Source organism: Ranitomeya imitator, chromosome 1 (genome assembly GCF_032444005.1).
Source record: "Ranitomeya imitator isolate aRanImi1 chromosome 1, aRanImi1.pri, whole genome shotgun sequence".
Lineage (NCBI taxonomy): Eukaryota > Metazoa > Chordata > Amphibia > Anura > Dendrobatidae > Ranitomeya > Ranitomeya imitator.
In genome coordinates, this window is record NC_091282.1 from 565,649,794 (window position 1) to 565,670,944 (window position 21,151).

Sequence of the window (21,151 nt, forward strand, 5' to 3'; positions counted from 1 at the left end):
TGAGGGTGGCAGGAGACCAGTTCTCACTAAACCAGTCTCGTGGACTAATGGTGCCAACTCTATCAGGTGCTGGCGGTTCCAAGGGCCAGAACTTGTGGCTGCCAACTGCCCCCTGACCACTAAACCAATGGACTGCAGGTTTACTTGCCCGGTGTCGTATGTCCAGACCATCTACACTGCAGACGTCGTCGATCCAGCTAGGGAACCCCACCTGTGCCAGGTGCTTGTCAATGGACACCGGGTGGAGACTCTCTTGGACTCAGGGAGCCTAGTGACATTCGTCCATGAGTCATTGATCTCGGTGTTAGGTCTCACTGGGCGGTAAAGTCTGGGTTATTTGTATACATGGTGAACTTTCCACTCTTTACAAGGTAGTTAAACATGTGGTGAAAATAATAAAGAACCTTCTTTACTGGTCGGTGCTGGGAAGAGACTTGCCCCTGTTCTGGTCTTTGTGGGAGAGTAAAATTAACCCTCCAAAGATAAAGGTATGCCCAAGTGCAGAACCCGAAGATCCCGAGTCGGGGATATCTAGCGTAGGGGTCACCCTCATAGGGAAAGAGCGTAAACTCAAAAGGTTTCTCCTAGAGGTGCTGGCAGAAGAGCTCAAGGAGGCGACATCAATCCAAAAGCATCTTGGGGAATGTTTGGGACAGCTCATCTCCAGGATCCCACACTGACCCAGGCACAGTAAAGCATGAGCTCCAATCTATGCGCTGGCATAGATGAGCTGGCTCAGCAACCTGGGGCAAAGGCAGTTTTTCTGTGAATGATGATCAACCAGGAGTTCCTATATCAGGCTGAAAAAATCCGGGACCAAGTGGTGGAACAGCTGGTAGTGCCCCAATCGTACCATCGGGTGTTTCTCGAGATGGCCCAAAAACACATGCTGGGTGGTCACCTAGGGGATAGAAAGACGCAAAAGCAGATTTTACAGCCGTTCTTTAGACACAGGATTTATGCAGAGTTGCAGAGGTTTTGTGAGTCTTACCCAGAGTGTCAGCTGACCACACCAACTGCAAGTTTCCATAGTCCATTGGTTGTGGATTGCCATGGATCTGGTGGGGCCAATAGTAAAATCCGCCCATGGCCACTACCACATATTAGTGGTAGTGGATTATGCCACTCATTACAATTCGCTTAGTTAAATCTCGGCTAAACTTAATTGCCCGGGAGCTGTTTCCTGTGTTCTGCCACCTTGGGCTACCTAAGGAGATCCTTATGGATCAGGGGACTCCTCTTGTGTTCAAGGTTAGAAAGGAACTGTGCAAGCTGCTTCAGATTAAACAATTGCGCACGTCGGTGTATAATCCACGAACTGATGGTCTAAATGAAAGATTTAACAAAACCCTGAAATATGTGCTTAAAAACGCAGTCTCCAAAGACAGGAGGGATTGGGACATGTTACTACCCTGTTTAATATTGGGAGTCAGAGAGCTACGGCAGTCTTCAACAGGGTTCTCACCATTTGAGCTATTATAGGGCAGACATCTCAGGATCTGTGGGACGTAGCCAAAGAGACACGGAAACACAGCTCCCCTTAAAAGTGTAGTAGAGCACGTTGAAAGTATGTAAGACCCCATTGCCGTTGTGATCCTTATAGCAAAGTAACATATTGTTGATGCCCCGGCAGATAAGATAAGGTATACAGAATTCCAACAATCTAATCGAAATTTTAGTAAGAGGGATGGACAGATTTGTTCTAGCCCAATTATTACACAAAAATAAAGTAGCCACTATAATTGGTAGACATGGAATAAAGGCTGATGACCAATCTCTGACATTGGCATTTAAGACGGCGTGCCCATGTCATGGGTCGCTGATGGCTTGTCATAACAGCCAGGTGTCAGCTGATGACCTCGTGCTTGTCTTTACGGAGCTCCTTTGAAACCTTGCCTATAGCCGGGCTTTGAAGGAGACCATGATTACTGCTACACGCATTTTCAAGTCCCCTAAGGGGACTAACAATAAGGCTGGCATCACACTTAGCGTAGGAAAATACGGTCCGTTTTTTACAGGCGTAATACGAAGAAAAGTTCCTGAACAGTGATCCGTATTCAAAGCGAGGATACGATTCTTTTCCCAAACAATTATCCGTGTTTCATCCATATGGCATCCGTACGGCGAGATTTTCTCGGCGGCTTGCAAAATGGACATAGAATGGATCCATGGGCTCATATATACGTGAAAACATATAGGCAGTCTATATATACAGTATATATATATATATATATATATATATATCTCAGTGAGACGCACACATATATATATATATATATTAGCTATTGAACCCGTTCTATGCCCGGGTGGCGAGCATTTTTATTGGTATATGGTCTCCATCCTGGAATGTGCTGCTCCCATCTTGCTCCCCCATCCTGTCATGTGCTGCTCCATCCTGCGTCCCCGTCCTGTCATGTGCTGCTCCATCCTGCGCCCCCATCCTGTCATGTGCTGCTCCATCCTGCGTCCCCATCCTGTCATGTGCTCCCATCCTGCGCCCCCGTCTTGTCATGTTCTGCTCCCATCCTGCCCCCATCCTGTCATGTGGTGCTCCCATCGTGCGCAACCATTCTGTCATGTGCTGTTCCCATCCTGCGTTGCCATTTTGTCATGTGGTGCTCCCATCCTGCGCAACCATTCTGTCATGTTCTGCTCCCATCCTGTGCCCCCATTCTGTTGTAATGTGCTGCACCCTTTCTGCCTGTTCCTGGTTCCATTCTGCCATATGTTGCTCCCATCTTTCTCTCTCCGGCTGTACTGCCCGAGTGCAACTGTGCCTAGTGCAGCTGTGCTGAGTGCGGCTGTGCTGAGTGCGGCTGTGCTGCCCGAGTGCGGCTGTGCTGCCTGAGTGCGGGAGAGTGTGGCTGTACTTACTGCCTGAGTGCGGCGCTGGCATTAATGGATACAGCACCCCTGCAGCCAGCACAGCGAGGGCTGACTCTGCCCACTCGCGTCACTGGTCACATGCAAGTGACATCATCGAAGGTCCTGGAGCCCCACTGGGCTCTACATCTACCCTGACCGGAGCTGCAGAACACGGTGCCCCCATGGCCGCTATATTATGGGGGATATACGGGTGTGTGGAGCCCCCATGGCCGGTATATTGGGGGGAGTGATAAGTAAGTTCGGCTGAGTCACTCTGGTCCAGACTGCGCAGGCGCGGTGCGTCGCACTTGCGCAGTCTATAAAGGCTTCGGACAGAGTGACACTCCCACCGTTATATTATAGATACTGTATGTATATATCTACTATGTAATTGTCCAAGGGTCACTTCTGTCTTTCTGTCTTTCCTTCTTTCTGTCACGGATATTCATTGGTCGCGACCTCTTTCTGTCAAGGAAATCCAAGTCGCTGATTGGTCACGGCAAAACAGCCTCAACCAATCAGCGACGGGCACAGTCCGGAAGAAAATGGCAGCTCCTTACTCCCCGCAGTCACTGCCAGGCGCCCGCATACTCCCCTCCAGCCACCGCTAACAAAGGGTTAATGCCAGCGGTAACGGACCACATTATGCCACGGGTAACGCACTCCGTTACTGCCGCTATTAACCCTCTGTGTCCCCAACTTTTTACTATTGATGCTGCCTATGCGGCATCAATAGTAAAAAATGTAATGTTAAAAATAATAAAAAAAACTAAAAACCTGCTATACTCACCCTCCGTTGTCCGCAGGGCCGGCCGCCATTTCCGTTCCTGGCGATGCATTGTGAAATTACCCAGAAGACTTAGTGGCCTCGCGAGACCGCTAAGTCATCTGGGTAATTTTGCAATGCATCCTGGGAACGGAAGTTGGCGGCAGCCTCGCGCTACAAGGGGCCCTCGGAACCGAAGGTGAGTATGTTAGAACTACAATGGGCCCTCGGATCCGAAGGTGAGTATGTTTATTTTTTATTTTTTAACCTGTGACATACGTGGTTGGGCAATATACTACGTGGCTGGGCAATATACTACGTAGCTGGGCAATATACTACGTGACTGGGCAATATACTGCGTCGTTGTGCAATATACTACGTCACTGGGCAATATACTACATCGCTGTGCAATACACTACGTGGCTGAGCAATATACTACGTGACTGGGCAATATACTACGTGGCTCTGTGCTGTATACTACGTCACTGGGCAATATACTACTTCACTCGGCAATATACTACGTGGCTGTGCAATATACTACGTCACTGGGCAATATACTACGTGGCTGGGCAATATACTACGTGGCTGGGCAATATACTATGTGGCTGGGCAATATACTACGTCACTGGGCAACATACTACGTGGCTGGGCAATATACTACGTGGCTCTGTGCTGTATACTACATCGCTGTGCAATATACTACGTAGCTCGACAACATACTACGTGGCTGGGCAATATACTATGTCACTGGGCAATATACTACGTAGCTGGGCAATATACTACGTGGCTGGGCAATATACTACGTCACTGGTCAATATACTACATGACTGGGCAATATACTACGTCACTGGGCAATATACTATGTGGCTGGGCAATATACTACGTGGCTGAGCAATATACTACATCACTGGGCAATATACTACGTGGCTGGGCAATATACTATGTGGCTGGGCAATATACTACGTGGCGGGGCAATATACTACGTTGCTGGGCAATATGCTATGTTGCTCTGTGCTGTATACTACGTCACTGTGCAATATACTACGTCGCTGTGCAATATACTACGTAGCTGGACAATATACTACGTGGCTGGGCAATATACTATGTCACTGGGCAATATACTACATAGCTGGGCAATATACTACGTGGCTGGGCAATATACTACGTCACTGGGCAATATACTATGTGGCTGGGCAATATACTACGTGGCGGGGCAATATACTACGTTGCTGGGTCATATGCTATGTTGCTCTGTGCTGTATACTACGTCACTGTGCAATATACTACGTCGCTGTGCAATATACTACGTAGCTGGACAATATACTACGTGGCTGGGCAATATACTATGTCACTGGGCAATAAACTACGTAGCTGGGCAATATACAACGTGCATGGGCAATATACTATGTCGCTGTGCAATATACTATGTCACTGGGCAAAATATTACGTAGCTGGGCAATATGCTACGTGGCTGGGCAATATGCTACGTGGCTGGGCAATATACTACGTGGCTGGGCAATATACTACGTTGCTGGGCAATATACTATGTGGCTCTGTGCGGTATACTACGTCACTGTTCAATATACTACGTAGCTGGGCAATATACTACGTGGCTGAGCAATATACTACGTCACTGGGCAATATACTATGTGGCTGAGCAATATACTACGTGGCTGTTCAATATACTACGTGGCTGGGCAATATACTACGTGGCTGGGCAATATACTACGTCACTGGGCAATATACTACGTGGCTTGTTGTGAATTCTGTGGTCAAGCTCCTTCCTGTGGTCATGAGTGGTACTTTGGCTGGTTCTGTCCATGAGCTTCCTCTGGTGGATGTGAGTGGGGCTGCGGCTTCTGAGATTCCTTCCTCAGGTGACGAGGTTAAGTCGTTAGGTGCTGCTCTATTTAACTCCACCTAGTTCTTTGTTCCTGGCCTCCAGTCAATGTTCCAGTATTGGTCTTGCTCTCTCCTGGATCGTTCTTGTGGCCTGTCTGCCCTGCATAAGCTAAGTTCTGCTTGTGTTACTTTTGTTTGCTATTTTTTCTGTCCAGCTTGCTATATTGGTTTGTCTTGCTTGCTGGAAGCTCTGGGACGCAGAGGGAGCACCTCTGTACCGTTAGTCGGTGCGGAGGGTCTTTTTGCGCCCTCTGCGTGGTTGTTTGTAGGTTTTTGTGTTGACCGCAAAGCTATCTTTCCTATCCTCGGTCTATTCAGTAAGTCGGGCCTCACTTTGCTAAAATCTATTTAATCTCTGTGTTTGTATTTTCATCTTTACTTACAGTCATTATATGTGGGGGGCTGCTTTTTCCTTTGGGAAATTTCTCTGAGGCAAGGTAGGCTTATTTTTCTATCTTCAGGGCTAGCTAGTTTCTCAGGCTGTGCCCGAGGTGCCTAGGTCTGGTCAGGAGCGCTCCACGGCTACCTCTAGTGTGGTGTGATAGGATTAGGGATTGCGGTCAGCAGAGTTCCCACGTCTCAGAGCTCGTCCTATGTTATTAGTAACTATCAGGTCACTTTGTGTGCTCTTAACCACCAGGTCCATTGTGGTTCTGAATCACCAGTTCATAACAGTACTGGAGGCCCAAAGTACTAATGCTTCTCAATAGAGGGAAAAGAGAAGTTCTGAGACCATTTTTTTTTCTCTGCACTGTGTTTTGTCTTTCTTTTCCCCTAGACATTTGGGTGGTTCAGGACACAGGTGTAGTGATGGACATTATAGGTCTGTCTTCTTGTGTGGATCATCTCACTGCAAGAGTACAAAATATTCAAGACTTTGTGGTTCAGAATTCTATGTTAGAACCTAGAATTCCTATTCCTGATTTGTTTTCTGGAGATAGAGCTAAGTTTCTGAGTTTTAAAAATAATTGTAAACTATTTCTGGCTTTGAAACCCCGCTCCTCTGGTGACCCAGTTCAACAAGCTAAGATCATTATTTCTTTATTACGTGGCGACCCTCAAGTCTGGGCATTTTCCCTTGCGCCAGGAGATCCTGCATTATGTAATATTGATGCGTTTTTTCTGGCACTCATATTGCTTTATGATGAACCTAATTCAGTGGATCAGGCAGAGAAAAATTTGCTGGCTCTGTGTCAGGGTCAGGATGAGGTAGAGATATATTGTCAGAAGTTTAGGAAGTGGTCTGTGCTCACTCAATGGAATGAATGTGCGCTGGCAGCAATTTTCAGAAAGGGTCTCTCTGAAGCCCTTAAGGATTTCATGGTGGGATTTCCTATGCCTGCTGGTCTGAATGAGTCTATGTCTTTGGCCATTCAGATCGATCGACGCTTACGTGAGCGTAAAACTGTGCACCATTTGGCGGTATTATCTGAACATAAACCTGAGCCTATGCAATGTGATAGGACTTTGACCAGAGCTGAACGGCAAGAACACAGACGTCGGAATGGGCTGTGTTTTTACTGTGGTGATTCCACTCATGCTATTTCCGATTGTCCTAAGCGCACTAAGCGGTTCCCTAGGTCTGCCACCATTGGTACGGTACAGTCGAAATTTCTTTTGTCCGTTACTTTGATCTGCTCTTTGTCGTCCTATTCTGTCATGGCATTTGTGGATTCAGGCGCTGCCCTGAATTTGATGGACTTGGAGTTTGCTAGGCGCTGTGGGTTTTTCTTGGAGCCCTTGCAGTATCCTATTCCACTGAGAGGAATTGATGCTACGCCTTTGGCCAAGAATAAGCCTCAGTACTGGACCCAACTGACCATGTGCATGGCTCCTGCGCACCAGGAGGATATTCGCTTTTTGGTGTTGCATAATCTGCATGATGTGGTCGTGTTGGGGTTGCCATGTCTACAGGTCCATAACCCAGTATTGGATTGGAAATCTATGTCTGTGTCCAGCTGGGGTTGTCAGGGGGTGCATGGTGATGTTCCATTTCTGTCTGTTTCGTCACCCACCCCTTCTGAGGTCCCAGAGTTCTTGTCGGATTACCGGGATGTATTTGATGAGCCCAAGTCCAGTGCCCTACCTCCGCATAGGGATTGCGATTGTGCTATTAATTTGATTCCTGGTAGTAAGTTTCCTAAAGGTCAACTGTTTAATTTGTCTGTGCCTGAGCACGCCGCTATGCGGAGTTACGTAAAGGAATCCTTGGAGAAGGGTCATAATCGCCCGTCGTCGTCACCATTGGGAGCAGGGTTCTTTTTTGTGGCCAAGAAGGATGGTTCGCTGAGACCTTGTATTGATTACCGCCTTCTAAATAAAATCACAGTCAAATTTCAGTACCCCTTGCCGCTGCTGTCTGATTTGTTTGCTCGGATTAAGGGGGCAAGTTGGTTCACCAAGATAGATCTTCGTGCTGCGTATAATCTTGTGCGTATTAAACAGGGCGATGAATGGAAAACAGCATATAATACGCACGAGGGCCATTTTGAGTACCTGGTTATGCCATTCGGGCTTTCCAATGCTCCATCAGTATTTCAGTCCTTTATGCATGACATCTTCCGAGAGTACCTGGATAAATTCCTGATTGTATTCTTGGATGATATTTTGGTCTTCTCGGATGATTGGGAGTCTCACGTGAAGCAGGTTAGAATGGTGTTCCAGGTCCTGCGTGCTAATTCTTTGTTTGTGAAGGGGTCAAAGTGTCTCTTTGGTATTCAGAAGGTTTCATTTTTGGGTTTCATTTTTTCCCCTTCTACTATCGAGATGGACCCTGTTAAAGTTCAGGCCATTTATGAGTGGACTCAGCCAACATCTCTGAAGAGTCTGCAAAAGTTCCTGGGCTTTGCTAATTTTTATCGTCGCTTCATCAATAATTTTTCTAGTATTGCTAAACCGTTGACTGATTTAACCAAGAAGGGTGCTGATGTGGTCAATTGGTCTTCTGCTGCTGTGGAAGCTTTTCAGGAGTTGAAGCGTCGTTTTTCTTCTGCCCCTGTGTTGTGCCAGCCAGATGTTTCGCTCCCGTTCCAGGTCGAGGTTGATGCTTCTGAGATTGGAGCAGGGGCTGTTTTGTCGCAAAGATGTTCTGATGGCTCGGTGATGAAACCATGTGCCTTCTTTTCCAGGAAGTTTTCGCCTGCTGAGCGTAATTATGATGTTGGCAATCGAGAGTTGCTGGCCATGAAGTGGGCATTCGAGGAGTGGCGTCATTGGCTTGAAGGAGCTAAGCATCGCGTGGTGGTCTTCACTGATCACAAGAACTTGACTTATCTCGAGTCTGCCAAACGGTTGAATCCTAGACAGGCTCGTTGGTCGCTGTTTTTCTCCCGTTTTGACTTTGTGGTTTCGTACCTTCCGGGCTCTAAGAATGTGAAGGCGGATGCCCTTTCTAGGAGTTTTGTGCCCGACTCTCCGGGTTTGCCTGAGCCGGCGGGTATTCTCAAAGAGGGGGTAATTTTGTCTGCCATCTCCCCTGATTTGCGGAGGGTGCTGCAAAAATTTCAGGCTAATAGACCTGACCGTTGCCCAGCGGAGAAACTGTTTGTCCCTGATAAATGGACGAGTAGAGTTATCTCTGAGGTTCATTGTTCGGTGTTGGCTGGTCATCCTGGAATCTTTCGTACCAGAGATTTGGTGGCTAGATCCTTTTGGTGGCCGTCTCTGTCGCGGAATGTGCGTTCGTTTGTGCAGTCCTGTGGGATTTGTGCTCGGGCTAAGCCCTGCTGTTCTCGTGCCAGTGGGTTGCTTTTGCCCTTGCCGGTCCCGAAGAGGCCCTGGACACATATCTCTATGGATTTTATTTCGGATCTCCCTGTCTCTCAAAAGATGTCGGTCATTTGGGTGGTTTGTGATCGCTTCTCTAAGATGGTCCATTTGGTACCCTTGTCTAAATTGCCTTCCTCCTCTGATTTGGTGCCATTGTTTTTCCAGCATGTGGTTCGTTTACATGGCATTCCAGACAACATCGTTTCTGACAGAGGTTCCCAGTTTGTTTCGAGGTTTTGGCGAGCCTTTTGTGCTAGGATGGGCATTGATTTGTCTTTTTCCTCGGCTTTCCATCCTCAGACAAATGGCCAAACTGAACGAACCAATCAGACCTTGGAAACATATCTGAGATGTTTTGTTTCTGCTGATCAGGATGATTGGGTGTCCTTTTTGACTTTGGCTGAGTTCGCCCTTAATAATCGGGCCTGCTCGGCTACTTTGGTTTCGCCGTTTTTCTGCAATTCTGGTTTCCATCCTCGTTTCTCTTCAGGGCAGGTTGAGTCTTTGGACTGTCCTGGTGTGGATACTGTGGTAGATAGGTTGCAGCAGATTTGTACTCATGTAGTGGACAATTTGACATTGTCCCAGGAGAAGGCTCAACGTTTCGCTAAACGCAGGCGCTGTGTGGGTCCCCGACTTCGTGTTGGGGATTTGGTTTGGTTGTCGTCTCGTTATATTCCTATTAAAGTTTCCTCTCCTAAGTTTAAGCCTCGTTTCATTGGTCCGTATAGGATTTCTGAGGTTCTTAATTCTGTGTCTTTTCGTTTGACCCTTCCAGCTTCTTTTTCCATCCATAATGTATTCCATAGGTCATTGTTGCGGAGATACGTGGCACCTGTGGTTCCATCCGTTGATCCTCCTGCCCCGGTTTTGGTTGAGGGGGAGTTGGAGTATATAGTGGAGAAGATTTTGGATTCTCGTATTTCGAGACGGAAACTCCAGTACCTGGTTAAGTGGAAGGGTTATGGTCAGGAAGATAATTCCTGGGTCTTTGCCTCTGATGTTCATGCTGCCGATCTGGTTCGTGCCTTTCATTTGGCTCATCCTGGTCGGCCTGGGGGATCTGGTGAGGGTTCGGTGACCCCTCCTCAAGGGGGGGGGGGTACTGTTGTGAATTCTGTGGTCAAGCTCCCTCCTGTGGTCATGAGTGGTACTTCGGCTGGTTCTGTCCATGAGCTTCCTCTGGTGGATGTGAGTGGAGCTGCGGCTTCTGAGTTTCCTTCCTCAGGTGACGAGGTTAAGTCGTTAGGTGCTGCTCTATTTAACTCCACCTAGTTCTTTGTTCCTGGCCTCCAGTCAATGTTCCAGTATTGGTTTTGCTCTCTCCTGGATCATTCTTGTGGCCTGTCTGCCCTGCATAAGCTAAGTTTTGCTTGTGTTACTTTTGTTTGCTATTTTTTCTGTCCAGCTTGCTATATTGGTTTGTCTTGCTTGCTGGAAGCTCTGGGACGCAGAGGGAGCACCTCCGTACCGTTAGTCGGTGCGGAGGGTCTTTTTGCGCCCTCTGCGCGGTTGTTTGTAGGTTTTTGTGTTGACCGCAAAGCTATCTTTCCTATCCTCGGTCTATTCAGTAAGTCGGGCCTCACTTTGCTAAAATCTATTTCATCTCTGTGTTTGTATTTTCATCTTTACTCACAGTCATTATATGTGGGGGGCTGCCTTTTCCTTTGGGGAATTTCTCTGAGGCAAGGTAGGCTTATTTTTCTATCTTCAGGGCTAGCTAGTTTCTTAGGCTGTGCCGAGTTGCATAGGGAGCGTTAGGCGCAATCCACGGCTATTTCTAGTGTGTTTGATAGGTTTAGGGATTGCGGTCAGCAGAGTTCCCACGTCCCAGAGATCGTCCTTATTATCAGTAACTATCAGGTCATTCCGTGTGCTCTTAACCACCAGGTCCATAATTGTCCTGACCACCAGGTCATAACAGGCAATGCTGGAGGACACTGGGGCAGATTGCTGGAGGACACTGGGGCAGATTGCTGGAGGACACTGGGGCAGATTGCTGGAGGACACTGGGGCAGATTGTTGGAGGACACTGGGGCAGATGGCTGGAGGACACTGGGGCAGATGGCTGGAGGACACTGGGGCAGATTGTTGGAGGACACTGGGGCAGATTGCTGGAGGACACTGGGGCAGATGGCTGGAGGACACTGGGGCAGATTGCTGGAGGACACTGGGGCAGATTGCTGGAGGACACTGGGGCAATGCTGGAGGACACTGGGGCAATGCTGGAGGACACTGGGGCAGATTGCTGGATGACACTGGGGCAGATTGCTGGAGGACACTGGGGCAGATGGCTGGAGGACACTGGGGCAGATGGCTGGAGGACACTGGGGCAATGCTGGAGGACATTGGGGCAATGTTGGAGGACACTGGGGCAATGCTGGAGGAAACAGGCAGATTGCTGGAGACACTGGGGCAATGCTGGAGGACACTGGGGCAGATTGCTGGAGGACACTGGGGCAGATTGCTGGAGGACACTGGGGCAGATTGCTGGAGGACATTGGGGCAGATTGCTGGAGGACACTGGGGCAGATTGCTGGAGGACACTGGGGCAATTGTTGTGAATTCTGTTGTCGGGCTCCCTCCTGTGGTCATGAATGGTACTTCGGCTGGTTCTGTCCATGGACTTCCTCTGGTGGGTGTTTCTGAGTTTCACAGGTGACGAGGTTAATTCGTTAGCTGCTGCTCTATTTAACTCCACTTGGATCTTTGCTCCATGCCACCTGTCAATGTTCCAGTATTGGTCTGTTCACTCCTGGATCGTTCTTGTGACCTGTCTACCATCAGAAGCTAAGTTCCAGCTTGTATTTCTTTGGTTTGCTATTTTTCTGTCCAGCTTGCTATTTAATTTGTTGTCTTGCTTGCTGGAAGCTCTGGGATGCAGAGGGAGCGCCTCCGCACCATGAGTCGGTGCGGAGGGTCTTTTTGCGCCCTCTGCGTGGTCTTTTTGTAGGTCTTTGTGCTGACCGCAAAGTAACCTTTCCTATCCTCGGTCTGTTCAGTAAGTCGGGCCTCACTTTGCTAAATCTATTTCATCTCTGTGTTTGTATTTTCATCTTTACTCACAGTCATTATATGTGGGGGGCTGCCTTTTCCTTTGGGGAATTTCTCTGAGGCAAGGTAGGCTTTATTTTTCTATCTTCAGGGCTAGCTAGTTTCTTAGGCTGTGCCGAGTTGCATAGGGAGCGTTAGGCGCAATCAACGGCTATTTCTAGTGTGTTTGATAGGTTTAGGGATTGCGGTCAGCAGAGTTCCCACGTCCCAGAGATCGTCCTTATTATCAGTAACTATCAGGTCATTCCGTGTGCTCTTAACCACCAGGTCCATTATTGTCCTGACCACCAGGTCATAACAGGCAATGCTGGAGGACACTGGGGCAGATTGCTGGAGGACACTGGGGCAGATTGTTGGAGGACACTGGGGCAGATGGCTGGAGGACACTGGGGCAGATTGCTGGAGGACACTGGGGCAGATTGCTGGAGGACACTGGGGCAGATTGCTGGAGGACACTGGGGCAATGCTGGAGGACACTGGGGCAGATTGCTGGATGACACTGGGGCAGATGGCTGGAGGACACTGGGGCAGATTGCTGGAGGACACTGGGGCAATGCTGGAGGACACTGGGGCAGATGGCTGGAGGACACTGGGGCAGATGGCTGGAGGACACTGGGGCAGATTGCTGGAGGACACTGGGGCAATGCTGGAGGACACTGGGGCAATACTGGAGGACACTGGGGCAATGCTGGAGGACACTGGGGCAGATTGCTGGAGGACACTGGTGCAATGCTGGAGGACACTGGGGCAATGCTGGAGGACACTGTGGCAGATTGCTGTAGGACACTGGGGCAGATTGCTGGAGGACACTGGGGCAATGCTGGAGGACACTGGGGCAATGCTGGAGGACACTGGGGCAATGCTGGAGGACACTGAGGCAGATTGCTGGAGGACACTGAGGCAGATTGCTGGAGGACACTGAGGCAATGCTGGAGACACTGGGGCAGATTGCTGGAGACACTGGGGCAGATTGCTGGAGACACTGGGGCAGATTGCTGGAGACACTGGGGGAAATGTTGGACATACTGGGGGAAATGCTGGACATACTGGGGCAGATTGCTGGACACACTGGTGGTAATATTCTGGACACACTGTCTGGGGGCAATGCTGGACGCACTGGGGCAGATTGCTGGACACACTGTCTGGGGGCAATATGCTGGACACACTGGGGCAATATGCTGGACATACTGGGGCAGATTGCTGGACACACTGGGGGTAATATGCTGGACACACTGGGGCAGATTGCTGGACACACTGGGGCAGATTGCTGGACACACTGTCTGGGGCAATGCTGGACACACTGGGGGCAATATGCTGGAGACACTGGGGCAGATTGCTGGACACTGGGGCAATATGCTGGACATACTGGGGCAGATTGCTGGACACACTGGGGGCAGGACTGGAGGCATGGGCAGAATGTAGACACGGGGCATGATTGGAGACACGAGGCAGAATGAAAGACATGGGGCAGGATTGGATCATGGGGCAGGATGGATACGATGGAGACATATGGGGCAGGACGTTGAGATCATATGGGGTAGAATGGATACTCATGAGGGCAGGATGCGAGAACATATGGCTGGAGCCAGGAATCAGACACACGGGGCCAGGATGTGGAATATTATTACCATAGGGGCTAATTAAGGGATATTATTACTGCAGTGATGTATTTATTTTATTTTTTGAGTATACTGTTTTAAATGGGGGTCGGTCCTGTTACTGTGCAGAGTGACACTATATCGCCTTTTTTTCTTCATGTGGTGTAATGTAGAAGTTGTGAAAAATTAAGTAATGTGTTCTGCAAGCGGAGCTCGAGATAACTGTGTTATTTCCTGCAGAAACGAGTCCTGGCTGGAAGAAATGATGGCGGTCTGTGCTGGATGAAAGATGAAGGACTTCACCTAGAGACGTCACTGGTGAGTCAGTGTTACCTATACACTGACACTATACACTGTATACTATATAGAGGTCCTGTGTATAATACCACCAGTGATCTCTGTATTACCTCTACACAGACACTGCATACTAAGTACAGATCTCCTGTGACTACTGGCACTTATGGTGATAGTATTGTGTTGTTGTTTTTTACTGATCAGTATTGTAGTATTCAGTCACTATGTGGTGGTAATATGTGGTCTGGAAATGGTGTTGTGGTATTTGTCCCTTGTATGTGATATTTGGTCACCAAGTGGTGGTAATATGTGGTCTTGACATGGTGCGGTGGTATTTGTTCCTTGTATGTGATATTATTCGATCACTGTGGTTGTAATTTGTGGTCTGGTCATGGCGCGGTGGTATTTGTTCCTTGTATGTGATATAATTCGATCACTGTGGTTGTAATTTGTGGTCTGGTCATGGTGCGGTGGTATTTGTTCCTTGTATGTGATATTATTGGTCAAAATATACCTAAATTGTATTGCAGATTCTAACAAATATTTAATAGGTTACAGTAGAGTAGGGCCCGGCCATTTTTCTGGAATAATCTGGTTCGGGTATATCTTGACCCCCGTCACATGACCCCCGTCACATGACCCCCATCACATGACCGGGGGGGGCCCACAGTGTCTGAACAGCCCGGGGCCCTGGCTACCCTTAATCCACCCCTGATCCTGGCTAATGCATTCCAAAGAATTGGCACAGCACGTGAGAAGTCTTGGAGACAGAAGTGGGAGGTTCTGATTATTGAGGATGCTAACCTCAGGTCATTAGCAGAATGGAGGGCATGGGTAGGGTGGTAGACTGAGACGAGGGAGGAGATGTAGGGTGATGCTGAACCGTGGAGTGCTTTGTGGGTGAGAGTGATACGTTTATATTGAACTCTAGAGTGGTTGGGTAACCAGTGCAATTACTGACACATGGTAGAGGCATCGGTGTTACGGTTGGTGAGGAATATGATCCTGACTGCAGCATTCATGACAGATTGGAGAGGGAAGAGATTGGTAAGAGAGAGACTGATTAGTAGAGAGTTACAATAGTCCAGATGAGAATGAATAACAAATTATAAATATTGAATTGTGACTTCAAATTTGAAATCTGAAACCGGTGAATCCCGGCAGTGCACAGTGCGTGCGCTTGGGGGATTTATAAGTCTGTAGTCACACAGAGTGTCTGCAGACTTATCGATTTTGACCGGACAACCCCTTTAACTGGCAGTTCACTGGCTTGGCTACACAGTGAGCTGTCAGTCAAGCCGAGAAAAGAGGGACTGGGCTGGGAAAAGAGCCAGGGAAGCAGAAGTGCTTTGACATACCCAGAGTACTTTACTATTATTTGCATTAAAAAAGTGAGTTTTCAGTCAAGGAGCAACAGAGTGGATAAATAAAAGTGAGAATGGCATTATGTTCAACACAGCAACATGACCATATACATATTTGGGTAGGGGTGCATTCTCAAAGATACCTTTTTAATAGTTTCTAATTCAAATTAAAATTAATAAAGTGTTTTGTAAAAGATAAACCACTCACAAGTTGTGTTTCTCCAGAATTAGAACTTTGCGGTGCAGATCCTGATTCTGAGCAGTACAAGCGGACATCCTAAAAGATGCAGACAGAAAAGATTCTTCAGAGATTTATATAATAGACTGTACCACATTCTACAAGGAAAATAGATTTGGCAGATTATGTTGCACTTTGTATTAATCAAATTATTATTTACCACTGCATATTAAGATTTTCAAGACTTTATTTCAGAAGCATGTGCCAACATTTCAGTAACCTAATGTACTAATGCTTGTGCAGCTGAATACGATCTCTAGCGTGAGAATGGATTAAGCTACAGACAGATAGATTTGACAATATTTCTTCTCTGCAGCGAACAAAATTATTGATCTTCTGGTTTTACCAAAATTAGTGTGTTTGGGCAACTTTAGTCTTTAACCAATTCCCAACATATGATGTAATATGTGAGGTCCCTGTCTTTGATGCAGATGATGGCTGTGTTATTCTGCAAAAAAAGCCCTCATTCAGCTTTGTGGATGAAAAAAAATATGGCTCTTGGAAGAAGGGGTGGAAAAAACAAAAAGGCAAAAATGGAAGTCCTACAGAAAGCACAAAGATGCCATTTAATAAAAGCAATTATGCAAGATGTCTAGCATATGAAATACTTTGAAAAATTACAAAATTATGAATTTTGGGCCAGCTCCACCAAATGGGCATTGCTGTGGTGGGACAGGGCGTGACTATGGCCGCTTGTCTAATTCTTGACTAGCTGTGGCGTGCCGTACATCACAAATCTTACTCCAGTCTCTGACTGAAGTAAGATTTGTGGAGCAGCACCTCTTAAAGTAGTTCTCCACTACTTTTTTTTATAAATTTAACTTTATTGAGTTTTGGAGAGGAAATATAAATACAAATCCTAACAAAAGACACGAATTGTGCCACAGGTAATGAGTCAAACAAAACCGCAAGGGAATCAGAAACAATATCTCCATAACATTTAGAACAAGGTAAAAGAAGTAAATATATTCCAAAGTGTAATCGCTGATTGTGCATTGGCTCAATGTTTTTTAGAACATAACAGCGTGGTGATGATTCAAATTTAATCTTTAAATCATTACATGGCCATGTAAATTACTAAAGAGGAATGGTAAAGAGAAACAAAAAAGAAGTAAAAACTCAAAAACATAAAGACAATGGGATTGAGGGAAGGTGTGTAAAGGTAAGAGGGTGAGCAGAAGAGAACATCATAAAGGGCCCTGAAGAGAAAATATATGTACGTTTCCCCAAGAAAGTCAAAATAATCAGCTAAAGATTTAATTTCCAGCTAGTAAAACCATGTTTTATAAAATCATGAGAGTTGTTGATCATGGAGGTGAGATCCACCATTTCCATAATGTTGTTTATTTGGGAAAACCAAAGTGGGATTGTCGGGGTGGTCTCACGTTTCCATAACAAAGGAATACATGCTGTAGCAGACGTAATGAAATGCCTCAGAATCGAGTTTTCATATGTTTTAATGGAATGTCACTGTGATGGAGGAGATCGATAGTCGGGTCAAAGTCTAAAATAAGATCTGTGATCTGTAAGATCTGTGAGTTTACGAATCACTAGATGACAGGAATTTGCATGTCCAAAAAATATGTAGTAGGTTAGTAGGACTTGCATCTGAAAATATAGAGTGTAGGTGAGTTGGGACCCCCGTGCATCAAGAGAGTAGTGTAAGGGGGTGGTGCTGTTATGAACAATAGGAACACGCTGCCAATTTAAGAGACAGCACCCCCTTGTCTGGAATGTTTTGCTTCCCCCTGGAATGGACTGTGTAAAATGAACTGCCCTGTTCTAGGGGGAGGAGTTGAGCTTTGGAAGTGTGTGAACAGATCAGAAGCTGCTGCAGAGAACGTCGGTGCTAAGCTTGTACCTGTAAAAGAGGTGCCACAGCCTGGGATGGAGTGGACTCATGAAATTGGACAGATTCTTTGGGAGAAGCAAAGGTGGCTGTTGTGTGCTAGTTTGAGAAGCCACGAAGAGACCGAGAAAGGGATTTACAGTTTCCATGACCACATCCAGGACCCAGAAGCAAGGAGAAAACCACATTTCACAGAGCTGGCAGAGAACCATGCGCACCACCGTACTAGACTGTTGGGGGCCCCCTGGAACTGGATCTGAGTCCCCAACATCACCGTTATGTTGTTTCTGTTTTGTGCACATGTCAGGGCCTAGTGTAGGCTTCAATAGACAGAACACGGCAGCCGTGTGGCCTGCTTAGTAGAGGCCAGGGAGGCTATACATAGAGTAACATCATTCTTTGTTTATTGTTTGCATTTGCTTGTGTGAGGTATGTTGATTCTGTAATAGTTGGAGCACTGTGCTATTTGACGGCCCAGCTAAAGAATACAACTCTTGTAAATTATCTTTTTCCATTGTATACCCCTGTTTGCACCTTCCTCATCCACTTCATTCCATGCCTTCCAATAAATTTACCCTTTGTTGTTTGCACCTCATCTTGTGTACGGTAGTCTCCTTGCACCGTGGTGGTCCCCCGGCCATCGCTTCATTAGTTTGTAGCCAGCCTCCTAAAATCACGAGCTGATGGATGATTTATGTGTCAAGGTAAAGATACGCCTCCATTGATCCCTTGTTAAGGTGCAGTTCAGAGCTCTCTCCCATTGAGATTGGAAGTATGTTATAGACTGGTCCAGGGGATCTATCAGGAGAGAATATAAAAATGACAAAGTATGTCTTTGTGGCACCCCAGGAGTTCGGTTGCCACAGTGGCATTGCCTACCTCACAGGGGGTGATGTAATGCCTGGAAGCAAGGAGGGGTCCCCTTAACAGGTAATACCAGCATCGAACACTTTTTCTACTCCAGACAAGAAGGAGGAGCTCTAACACATGGTTTCAGGGGAGCTTCCCTATAAGTTCTGGCCTGGAGAAGGAGTTAGTGAGTCGAGTCTGAGAGTGAGAGGAGAGCAGACGAGGAGAACCTGGGGAGTGGAGCTGTAGCCAAGCTCACCCCAGAACAGAGTGCTGACAAAGAGGATGCCAGAGTCCTTGGCTGTGTGGGTACTGTACACCCTGACCACCAAATCTGGAAGGCAGGGGACTGGAAGCTCCCTTGCCACACCAAACACCCGGAGGCACCGCGGGAGACCAAAAGCCAGGTGCTGCCAGTGAAAAGGCAGCACTCGTGATAGGCTCATGCTGTTTGCCATACAGGTTAGAAGCAGCATGCAGGAGAGGAACTTGAGCAGAGCTTTAAGCATCTAGGACCTAAGAGAGCGCAGCAGGGAGGCCTTCAAACCCACCTGGCTTGGTGGATCCTAAGTTGCTTCCAGGCTGCCAGGACCCCCATCATCACCTTTTACCCATGCCCTGGACTGCACCTTCTATCCTCCAGTCACTTCCCGCACCCTCACCCTTGATTTTCTCTTCATGTTCGATTTGTCTGAAAGTGGAGACAATGACAACAGCGCTGATATGGTGCTGGCGTCATTGTTTCACAACACCGCAGGAGAGTCTCAGGGAGAATGAGTGCCAACATTGTAGGAATGACGCCGGCTTGGGAGGTGAGTATAAGCTGAACTATTGTTTAGGGGACAAACATTTTGATCAAAAGGATGTGGTCCTAGTAGTGGACATCCCCTTTATTGAACCAGGCAAGTCTCTCTCCAACACTCACCTTCATGAATTAGGCTTAAGACCTATGTAAACAGGGCTGGCAACATTATCTGATGCACCCGGGCAAGTGCCGGGGACGTGAGCAAGCGGGAGCTCACTTTCCATTAGAGCCACCAGCTTTATATTATTATTATTTATTATTATTATTATTATTTATTATTATAGCGCCATTTATTCCATGGCGCTTTACATGTGAGGAGGGGTATACATAATAAAAACAGGTACAATAATCTTGAACAATACAAGTCACAACTGGTACAGGAGGAGAGAGGACCCTGCCAGCGAGGGCTCACAATCTACAGGGGATGGGTGAGGATACAGTAGGTGAGGATAGAGCTGGTCGTGCAGTGGTTTGGTCGATCGGTGGTTACTGCAGGTTGTAGGCTTGCCATATGGGGCCCATTATTTTGTATGGAGCAATATATGGGGTCCATTATTCTGTATGGAGCATTATATGCCATCTATTATTCTGTATGGAGTATTATATGGGGTCCATTATTCTGTATGGAACATTATTTGGGGTCCATTATTCTGAAAGGAGCAATATATGGGGTCCATTATTCTGTATGGAGCATTATATGGGGTCCATTATTCTGTATGGAGCATTATATGGGGACCATTTTTCTGTATTGAGCATTATTTGGGGACCATTATTCTGTAAGGAACATTATTTGGGGTCCATTATTCTGCATAGAGCAGTATATGGTGTCTATTATTCTGTATTGTGCATTATATGGGGTCCATTATTCTGTATTGAGCATTATATGGAGTTCGTTATTCTGTTTGGAGCATTATATGGGGTCCATTATTCTGTATGGACCATTATGTGGGGTCTATTATTCTGTATGGAGCAATATATGGGGCTCATTATACTGCATGAAGCACTATATAGGACTCATTATACTGTATGGAGCAATATATGGGGTCCATTATACTGTAAGGAGGACTATGCTGCCCATAATACTGTATGGTACTATATGGAGGACTTTACTGTACGGTCTAAAATGAAAAGGCTGCAGTCACTGACTGCAGACTTTTGAATCCCACCAGGGCATGCACTGTGCACTGTGCACTGTGAGGATTTGCCAGTTTCTGAGCTATTGTAGAATTGTTATTATTATTATTATTTACTAGATGGCAGCCCGATTCTAAAGAATCGGGAGTCTAGAATCCATATATACTTTATTTATTCAAATGTAAGAATAATACAATTAATAAATAATAGTAAGAAAGAACAAAAAATGGCTGCACTCACCAGCTCTTGACAATTCTTGTTATTTAAGGTACAGTTACACAGGATCCATGAACATGCTTATGAGGGGAGGGATGAAAGACATCAGACGATCACTGAGGAGTTGGAAGGTGTATCGTGGTCAGAGTTTATTAATATGGAGGTGCAAGCGGTTTTTTTGCGCCATTCACGGCGTGCACCAGCTGCATTTGGTAATGGTTTGTTTGTTGCCTTAGAAGAGTCAGGTGTGAAGCATGTCTTATAAGCAGACTTAACAGTGTGCAGGCGACGGCGTTTATCATTTGGAGTGTAAGTAGGACAGTGTTTGCGCTTACGTGCAGATTTACCAACGGTTAAAGGAGCTTCAAGCTGCACACATTCTATGAATGGAGACAAAGAAGCTGTATTGTGGGCAGAATCTATGACTGAGGACGTGGAAATATTATGTT

General features: G+C 46.8%; 1 protein-coding gene across 1 annotated transcript in view; it reads right to left on the minus strand.

Moving 5' to 3' along the window:
• Window positions 1-21,151, minus strand: part of LOC138679200 (cyclic AMP-responsive element-binding protein 3-like protein 3) — a 534,464-nt gene that overhangs the window by 234,267 nt on the left and 279,046 nt on the right. The window contains exon 7 of the mRNA XM_069767781.1: window positions 15,820-15,888. Coding sequence (XP_069623882.1) covers window positions 15,820-15,888 — 69 coding nt within the window. The remainder of the gene's footprint in view (window positions 1-15,819; window positions 15,889-21,151) is intronic.